The sequence below is a fragment of the Glycine soja genome, chromosome 11 (genome assembly GCF_004193775.1).
Source record: "Glycine soja cultivar W05 chromosome 11, ASM419377v2, whole genome shotgun sequence".
NCBI classification, from domain to species: Eukaryota; Viridiplantae; Streptophyta; class Magnoliopsida; order Fabales; family Fabaceae; genus Glycine; species Glycine soja.
In genome coordinates this window covers 23735402-23745601 of record NC_041012.1, presented here as the reverse complement: position 1 = coordinate 23745601, position 10200 = coordinate 23735402, and the positions used below count along the sequence as shown (strand labels likewise).

At 36.8% G+C, this 10200-nt stretch overlaps 1 protein-coding gene across 1 annotated transcript; it reads left to right on the top strand.

Annotated features, from left to right (window-relative positions):
• The first annotated feature begins 715 nt into the window (after nt 1–715).
• On the top strand, nt 716–2268 carry LOC114373085 (mitogen-activated protein kinase kinase kinase 17-like). Its single transcript, XM_028330630.1, has one exon. It carries the CDS (start codon nt 886–888, stop codon nt 2266–2268), a length of 1383 nt encoding a protein of 460 aa, XP_028186431.1. The 5' UTR covers nt 716–885.
• The last annotated feature ends 7932 nt before the right edge of the window (nt 2269–10200 follow it).

Below are 10200 nucleotides of genomic sequence, written 5' to 3'. Positions count from 1 at the left end.
TAAGCATTTATAGAAGAAAATAAAAAAGAAATAAGTTATTAACTAAAAATAACCTAAACATAAAATGCTTATAAAAAAGTTTCTCCAAAAAATTAAAAAATAATTTATGATAGAAATTTATTCTATTTTTATTTTTTTAATTTCATTTATAAATGCTTATAAAAAAAGCTTGTCTAGTTTAATTACATTCCAAATTTAACTAATCTAGTTTGAGTTAAATACAACCGTATTCTCTCAATCTAATTCCTAATCTGATTTAGTTCAAATACAATTATATTGTCTAAGTACATATTTGACAATCCGTTAGTGACACACCTAACAGAAATTGCCCAAAACATCATCCCCTTTCTTTTGCATTCATCCGTTAAATCTCTCTTAAAACACACACTACAACAAAACAAACATTCTCTCAATTCAACTCCAACCTACTAGTTTAAAGAAGTGTTGTTCGATAAGGATCTAATTATTCTCCTTTTGTACACATACCATTAATAACAACGTAAGTATTCCACAAAAGAAGTAAAATGGGTAAAGTTACTCAAACCCAAGTAAATTGGATAAGGATCAAAACACCCGAAAATAAAGAAGAAGAAAAAAAAAAACTCTTTATTAATCCTTTCGTCCCTCTCTAATCTCTATCACTATGTACGTCATTTGAAAAAACTTCTTGCGACCACCGTTTTTGTTAATTATCCACTTCCATTAAATTCCACATAGGTCCCAAAGAAAGAAAAAAAAAATTAGAAGTTCAAGTTGGAAACCAATTAGAAGCACACACCCACTCCACACTATATATATTCACATTCACATCCCTTCAATTGCAACCTCAGAGGATAAAAAACAAAATTTGAACCAAGTGATGTTGAGTTATTAGAAGCTTTGAAAATGGGTTCTTCTTGGATAAGAGGGAAGTGCGTTGGTAAGGGCGCGTTTGGCACTGTCAGTGTCGCGCTTCGCAAACGTGACGATCAAACTCAAATTTTCGCGGTGAAGTCCGTGGATTTAAAAACGGGTCTCCCGGGTCAGCTGGAGGCGTTGGAGAACGAGATTCGGATCCTCCAGCGCATGTCTTCTCCGCACGTGGTAACTTTTCTCGGCGACGACGCCACGTGCGAGCAGCGGAACCTTCATATGGAGTACATGCCAGGTGGCACGCTCGCTGACCTGGATGCTGACGTGGACGAGATTTTAGTGAGACACTACACGTGGTGCCTTGTGAGCGCTCTGAAGCACTTGCACGCAAACGGCGTCGTTCACTGCGACGTGAAGGGAAAGAACGTTCTCGTCGGAGACGGAGGGAAAGGTTTCAATTGCAAGCTCGCTGACTTCGGATCGGCGGCGGAGTTCTCCGGCGAAGGGTTTCCGGCGGTGGTGCCGCGCGGGAGTCCGCTGTGGATGGCGCCGGAGGTGGTTCGCCGGGAGTTGCAAGGTCCGGCGTCGGATGTTTGGTCGTTGGGATGCACGGTGATCGAGATGATCACCGGAAAACCGCCGTTGGAGGGGAACATTGTGGACACGCTGAACCGGATCGGGTTCTCCGGCGAGGTGCCGGAGTTTCCGAGGCGGTTGTCGGAGCTCGGAAGGGATTTTCTCGAGAAGTGTTTGAGAAGGGAAGCGTGGCGGCGGTGGAGCTGCGATCAGCTGCTGCAGCATCCGTTTTTGTTGCCGTGTGGTGAGATTGCGGAATCGTCGCCGCGGTGTGTTCTCGACCGAGTTGACTCGGAGTTCGCCGAGTTCGACCACGACGAAGAAGAAGAAGAAGAAGAAACGATAACTGAAAATGAAAACCGGGCGAGGGGTAGAATTGGAAAATTGGCGATCAGGGAAATGGTAAATTGGGAAACAGAAGGTTGGGTGGTGGTGAGGGAATTGGCTTCCGACGCGGAACCGGCGGTGGCAGTTGACAGTTCTGAAGAAGTTAAAGACTTGACATGCCCGCGAAATATTCGGAAAGAGAGGGTAGAAAGGGGAATTCATTTAGGGACAAATTCGGAATTTAAAAATATAGAAAACGAAAGGGTAAAAATGAAAATGTGGGATTTGGGTGGGAGGGGGTGGTTGGTGCAGTGCAACTGCAATCACAGGGAGAGTGAAGCTAGTTGGAGGTGTCAGTGTGTGTGGAAAAATGTTGATAAGAAAAAAGGAATAATAATGAAAATGAATATTTACAGGTTGTACTGTAAATTATTGAAATCACGTTGTTTGTTCTTGGAGTATCTAAATACATATTTATGTTTTTGGGCTATTTATGTTGATTACTTTTTATGACATTGTGACAAAAATATTTTTTTTTCATGATCACATCAAGATTTTGGTCATCAGAATTAATTTCAAATAATATCTAAACACGCAGTAAGTGTTTGTTTGCAATTGAGTACACGTGCATGATAGCATTGTGGAGATTTGACATGGGTGAATTTGGCTGCAGCATGTATACCCGACATGTTCTAGTTGAAATCAGGCATGGAGGCATGGGACGAAGAGTTGTATATAACTATATATGAGGCTGTGATCTTTGCGTGAGTGTGACATAAAATCATAATCTACACTTGCACACTGCAGCCTGTGACACGTGCAATTTGGTGTCCTTTTCGCTTTGTGTTAATGGAATGAGAGAACCCCAACAAGATAAACAAACTTGAAAAGAAAAATAAATTTTTGTTTTCCTTTCATTATTTTAACTGGACCTTACCTCAAGGATTTTTTAGCCATCAATAGGGGTCAGACAGTGTTGCTTACTGACCCATCCCTTCAAATGGAAAGCTTATCCGCACGTTAGCAACAAGATACACAAACACACCACACCACGAAAAGATTAATCACAACGCAAATGAATGTCATGCTAACAAAATTTCAATTCATCATTAGTAATTCAGAAATGTCAAAACAGATTGGGCCTGGTAGGCCCAATGCCCACCACCACCTCGACCCTCCGAGGATCAAACAGAAAAAAAATATACTTTTAAAAGGATCTTTTGGTATGTAGTCCCTTTTATCTTTGAAAGTATAAGACTAGAGCAATGGAAATAATTTAGTGAACAACGAGAATTTTGATTTAATATTTGAATGTGTAAAAAGAAAAATAATTATATCCTTTGACTGTGGTACAACAGTCTTAATGTCAAATTGATTTTTAAATTTTATAAATTAATATTAATTGATTCTCTAAGTTACAACTTAACTTCAAAATGATTCTTAAATATTACAATTTGATATCAAATTCTTCCTTGCAGCTCAGCAGTGGAGACAGGGCCTTGAAGCACTATCAAATTCTTCTTTGTAGCTCAGCAGTGGAGCCAAGCACATGCTGCCTCATTGGCCTCTTGAAGCACATTCTTTGAGATAAGGATTCAACTCTTATTTGTTTTGCATCCAAGAGAATCAATGCTGGACAGGTTACATTTCAAAGATGCATGTCATTATCATTGAACTTGGTGCCCAGCCAGGTATAAGCATTGCTTGATTATGCTTTATCAGCCAGTTGACACATTCCTATTTCCTACATATTGGTATAAAAAGTTTTTTTTTTAAAAAAAATAGTCTTAAGAGTACTTTTTTTAAATATCAAATTAATTAATGAATAAAATATGAGATAAAAACAGAATATGTAATTATAGAGCTTCAATAGAGTGTTTGTACTTCATAGTATATGTTCTTGCCTTTTAATCGTGCTTTACTTGCTACCTTCTGGTATATTGTTAGAAGAGGAAAGCTCCCCGGTGCATTAGAATTGGTAACTCGAGCTGCATTTGATAATTTTGTACTTTTATGTAGTTTTAATTTTTAAAGTTCATAAGCTTCATGTGTTGACTTTTGAATTGGCTGATGTTCTATTGACTGGTGAATACTTGACTATAATATTTATTGTTACATTTATTTTGTGTCTCAGTAGATTGTAGTTGTCTTAAAAAGTATTTTATGTCATCTAGAGTAAAGCAATTATCAACAAGACAATTAGCACAAGAGTGCAAGAAAATGATGAAAAATATGTTATTTATTTTTGTAGCATATGCTTGTGTATATGTTTTTATGTTTTGACAGAGAATACCAGAATGAACAAGTAACAGATTGTAAGTTATGATTTTTTGCAAGGCCTTTTGATAAGTATCTTGCTAGGATAACATATTTTTCTCTAATTTCATCTAAAGATTATTTGTTTAAGTAGGATCCAACTTTACACTTTATTTTGGTTATTTGTGAACTGAAACTTTTTATTTTTGTACCTACACGAGAGCAGACAAATAATTTTTTCTCTTAGCTTGCTTCTTCTCTAAGGTCTTCTTTCTCCACTATTTGGTATTCGACAATCCGAAGAGTGTGGTATCTTTAAAAAGTATTCAAACGCTCAAGTTAGATCTTGAACGAGAACAATAAAAGAGTATTTAATACAATATCTTATCTCGATAATCTTGAAGTTATTTATACAAATCTAAGTGGACCTTGAACCTATGGCCCTTGTACCTCATTACCATATCAAGTATTGCTCTTATAATTGTCATTAAGGGTTTTTATAATAGTCTTAACAACTTTCTTTAAAATAATCATGCTTTGGGAATATTTTTAGGCATTTGGAGTACTCTGGTGGCATTTGGCCTTGTCGAATAATTGAGTACTTACAAAGAAGGACACCTTCATGTAATAAGTATAAGGGGTATTCAGGTACTTTCTAGGTCGAGTACCTGAGTACCTTCCAAGAGCAGATCTATGGGTATACGAGGAGATACATATACTCAATTACTCGGCCTAACCGAGTACCTGAATACTCTTCAAGAACATTGTTATACTAAAGATGGGAAGTACTTGAGTACTCAACATAGCCGAGTACCTCAGGGTTTTTCTAGAAGTGTGCACTTTGATATACCACGAGCTTGAGGGTACTCAAGTGTTCAACCTAGTGGAGCATCCAAGTGCTTATTAGAATGAATGTATAAAAATAATTGTTACAAACCGTTATTTCAAGACAGTTAGGGCAGTTAGTATAAGTTAACTACTTTTCTTTCACTAACAGAATTTTGTTAGTTAGTTTAACAAAATTGTGGTAGTTAGTTTGTGATTAGCTTCAAGGTCTAGAGGTTTATAAATACCTCCTTTGTAACTGCATTAAAACTAACTTTTTCAGAATCAATAATATCAGTTTTTTCTTTTTCTTTTCTTAATGTTTTCTCTTATTCTCTCTGTTTACTCAGTTCTCTAATTCTGATATGGTATTAGAGTTTGTTTCTTCGTAAAAGCTCTTCTCTTCAGTTTATCGAGCCGCATCTTCACATCCATGGCTTCCGCATCTCAAGGTTTCAGTTCACATTCATTTCCGACAACGATAGTTGAGAAATTGGATGATTCCAACTATCTACACTGGCGATAACACGTCGAGCCAGTCATTAAATTGCATAAGCTGTAGAGGTTTGTGGTTAATCCAGTTATTCCGCCTCAATTTCTCAAAGAAGATGATCGAATCATGGATCGCATTAATCCTGAATACAAAGCCTGGGAAGTGTAGGACCAAAGTTTGCTTGTTTGGCTTCAATCGACACTTTCGAAGTCTTTCCTTTCTTGCGTGCTAGGCTCGAATCACTCCTATCAGATATGGGAGAAGATTCACGAGCATTTCAGCCTTCACACCAAGTCTAGAGCACGACAACTACGGACCGCGATGCGTGCTGTCTCACTCAAAGGAAAAACAATGGATGAGTACCTTCACAAAATCAAAGGCTACATTGACGAGCTTGCTAGCGTTGGAGTTCCAGTACAGCATGAGGAACATGTTGATGCTATTCTTGAATGTCTACCTTCATACTATGTGCCAGTAGTTTCTATTATTGAAAGCAAGAAACGCACACCATCCATTGCAGAGATTGAGGCTCTGCTTTAAGGCTACGAAACTCACCTTGTTCGGTACAATCGAGACACTAAGATGCTTGCGCTTGCATCCCTTAATTACACTCAAGGTTATTCGTATGGAAGCTCATATAAAGGTAATGATTTTGGTGGCTCTAGAGGAGCTTATGGTAGAAGTAATGGTGATCGTAATACTTTGTTTGATCAAGGTGGTGGTTGTAGTGGTTCTAAAAGAGGCCACGGTGGAGGCAGATTTGCTAACTTCCAGTGTCAAATTTGCCTCAAGTATGGTCACACTGCTAATATGTGTCACTTTCGTTCTGATATGAATTTTCAACCTCATGAGTCGCTCACCTTTGTTGGTCCAACTACGCTCCAACCAATTCCTTATCTGATTGCCTCAGGTAGGACCTCAAACACTAGGGTTAATTCTAACTCTAAACCAGTTACTCAGTCCTCCAGTCAGCCTAGTGTGATGCTTACCAATTCGACACCTCAGGGTAATGGTCAAGCTAGCTCAACATGGATTCCAGATTCTGGAGCTAGTTTTCATGTAACTGGTGAATCACAACATATCAAACAATTGTCGCATTTTGATGGACCTGACCAAATCTTTATAGGAAATGGTGAAGGTTTGAGTATTTCCAACACTGGTTCTTCATCATTTTTGTCTCCTAATAACCATCGTATTACTTTCAAGCTTAATAAGCTATAACATGTTCCTTCCATTTCGAAAAATTTGCTAACTGTTAGTCATTTAGCTAAAGATAATGTTGTTTTCTTTGAATTTCACCCTCACTTATGCCTTGTCAAATCACATGGGACCAATAAAGTGCTCCTTCAAGGTGTTATGGGTGCTGATGGTCTCTATTCTTTTCATAACATCAAACTCCAGGATCACAGACCTCAGTTGTTATCAACAACATCTTCTACTACTAATAAAGACTCTATTGTTACATCTAGTTCTGGTTTTTCATCTCCTAACACTATTAGGCTTTGGCATGCTAGGTTAGGACACCCTAATAGTCATGTACTAAAACTTGTTCTTGATCAGTGTAACATTTCATCATCTAATAAAGTGATTTCAGATTTTTGTGCCTCTTGTTGTGTGGGAAAATCTCATAGGCTATCTTCTCATGCTTCCACTTCAGTTTATTCTCCTTTTGAACTTGTCTTTACAAATTTATGGGGGCCTTCTCATTTAACCTCTTACTCTGGTTTCAAATATTATGTATCATTTATTGATGCATTTTCACGATATACTTGGACATTTCCTATTAAAACTAAAGTTGAAATTGTGTCTGTTTTCCAAACTTTCAAGTTATCAGTTGAAATTCAACTTAACACTCAAATAAAAAGTGTTCAATGTGATTGGGGTGGTGAATATAGACTCTTCTCTGCTTTATTAGCTTCCTATGGCATTTCACATAGGTTAATTTTCCCATACACTCATCATCAAAATGGAGTAGTTGAAAGGAAATATAGACATATAGTTGATCTAGGACTCACATTACTTCATCATGCAACTCTACCTCTACAGTTTTGGGATTATGCTTTTGTCACTGTAGTCTATTTGATTAATAGGTTACCCATTGCATCACTCAACTTTTCTATTCCATTTGTCACTCTTTTTAACCAAGAGCCTGATTTTCACTTTCTTAAAACTTTTGGTTGTGCATGCTTTCCTTTATTGAAACCCTATCATACTCACAAACTAGATTTCAGGTCTAAAGAGTGTATTTTCTTGGGGTACTCCTCTTCACATAAAGGCTACAAATGTCTATCTTCAACTGGTAGAATTTATATTTCTAAGGATGTTTTGTTTAATGAGTTGAGGTTTCCATACTTAGATCTATTTTCCTCTTCCTGTAGTTCAACACAAAATATTACTTTGTATTTCAGCCTCAATCATAACCTATCTCCCCCTGTTTCAGCCTCTACACCTTCACTTTCCCAAATACCTTTCTCCAATTCCCTTTCAGCTCCATCTATTCCTCCTGGTTTCTCTACTACTGCCTTAAATCAAACCTCATCTAAATCCACTTCCCCTTATCCTCAATCATCCAATATAGTGTCATCTAGTGAATCTATACCAACTACACCCTCTCCCACTCATCCTCAATCATCAAATACTATAGTGAATTTGTGTCTCCATCAACTCTAATTCCCATTAACACTTATCCTATGCAAACTAGGTCTAAATCAGGAATACACAATCATAGGTTGCATCCTTCATTATTTCTCACTCATTTTGAACCTAAAGGTGTAAAGCAAGCCCTATAAAGTTCAGAATGGTTTGCAGCTATGCAGGAGGAGTATAATGCTCTAATGAGAAACAAAACTTGGGATATAGTTCCATTACCAGTTGGTAGACAAGCTATTGGATGCAAGTAGGTCTTTAGAATAAAAGAAAATATTGATGGTTCAATCAATAGGTACAAAGCTAGACTAGTTGCTAAGGGATTTCATCAAGTTCATGGCTTTGACTTTCATGAAACATTTTCTCCTATGGTAAAACTAATTACAATTAGAGTAGTTCTAACTCTTGCTCTCTCACAAGGTTGGGACCTATTTTAGCTTGATGTCAATAATGCATTTCTAAATGGATTACTTGAGGAGACTGTCTATATGACTCAACCTGCAGGTTTTAAAGTTGAAAGAAAATCCTTGGTTTGTAAACTTAACAAGGTTCTCTATGGGTTAAAGCAAGCTCCAAGTCTGTGGTTTGACAGGTTAAGGTCAACACTAATATAGATTAGGTTTGTAGGAAGCAAGTGTGATCCCTCTGTGTTCATTTATACACATCAACAACACACTGTCTACATTGTAGTTTATGTAGATGATATAATCATCGCAGGAAGTTCTAACTCTCTCATTCAGCAGTTAACATCGAAATTGAATACAACCTTTTCTCTCAAATAGCTAGGTCACTTATACTATTTCTTGGGGCTGTAGATTAAGTATCTCCCTAATAGGTCTATTTTGATGTCTCAAAGCAAGTATGTCAGAGATCTACTTCATAAAACACAAATGGTTGAGGCACACTCTATCTCTATTACTATGGTTACAAACTGCAAATTGTCCAAACATGGAGGTGCTTTATTTAATGATCCAACTCTTTATAGGTCAGTAGTAGATGACCTACAATATGCTACCCTTACAAGATCTGAGATTTGTTATGTTGTTAACAAGGTTTGTCAGTATATGGCTAATCCATTGGATTCTCATTGGAATGTGGTCAAAGGGATATTAAGATATCTCAAGGATACTATATTTCATGGTTTATTCCTTCAACCTACTTCTGTTTCAAAACCTATGGCACTCTATGCTTTCTGTGATGCTGATTAGGCATCAAATATTGATGACAAACGTTCCACGTCAAGAGTAGCTATCTTTCTTGGCTCAAACTTGATATTCTGGTGGTCCAAGAAGCAAAAAGTCACGGCAAGGTCCAGCACTAAAGTTGAATATAGAAGCTTGGCCTAAACATCTACTGAATTAACCTAGATTAGAACCATTCTAACATAATTATATGTTTCTTTTGATTTACTATGATAATAAAAGTGTAGTGTCCATAGCTCACAATGCAGTGTTCCATAGTAGAACAAAGCATATGAAAATTGATGTCCTTTTTGTAAGAGAACAAGTTTTGGCCAAACAACTTTCAGTTGTGCATCTTCCTACCTTAGATCAATGGGCAGATATTGTAACCAAGCCACTTTCCTCAACAAGATTTGAAATATTAAGGGACAAACTCAATGTGAAGCACTTTCCTGTAGAAAAACCTTCCCCTTGAGTTTGCGAGGAGGTATTAGAATGAATGTATAAAAATAACTGTTACAAACAATTATTGCAAGATAGTTAGGGTAATTAGTATAAGCTAACTACTTTTCTTTCACTAACAACTGTTAGTTAGTTGTCAGTTAGTTTAATAGAATTATGTTAGTTAGTTGTTAGTTAGTTTGTGATTAGCTTCAAGGTCTAAAGGTTTATAAATACCTCATTTGTAATTGCATTAAAACTAACTTTTTTAGAATCAATAATATCAGTTTTTTCATTTTCTGTTCTCAATGTTTTCTCTTATTTGTTCTGTTCACTTAGTTCTCTAATTCTGATAGTGCTTTTCAAGAAAAATCCATGCTTTAAAGATTTTTGGGGTATAACTGGGTTTTCGGCTAGATCCGTGTACAGTATATATATATATATATATATATATATATATACACTTCTTAGAGGAATTTGATCCGTGAGCAACAACCATTTTGTTGGATGATGGATATCTTCAAACAAAGGTTAAGGTTCTCTTATTTCAGATGGTGATATATGGATTCTTTTTTTTACAAAAGAAATCACAATGTTGTATGT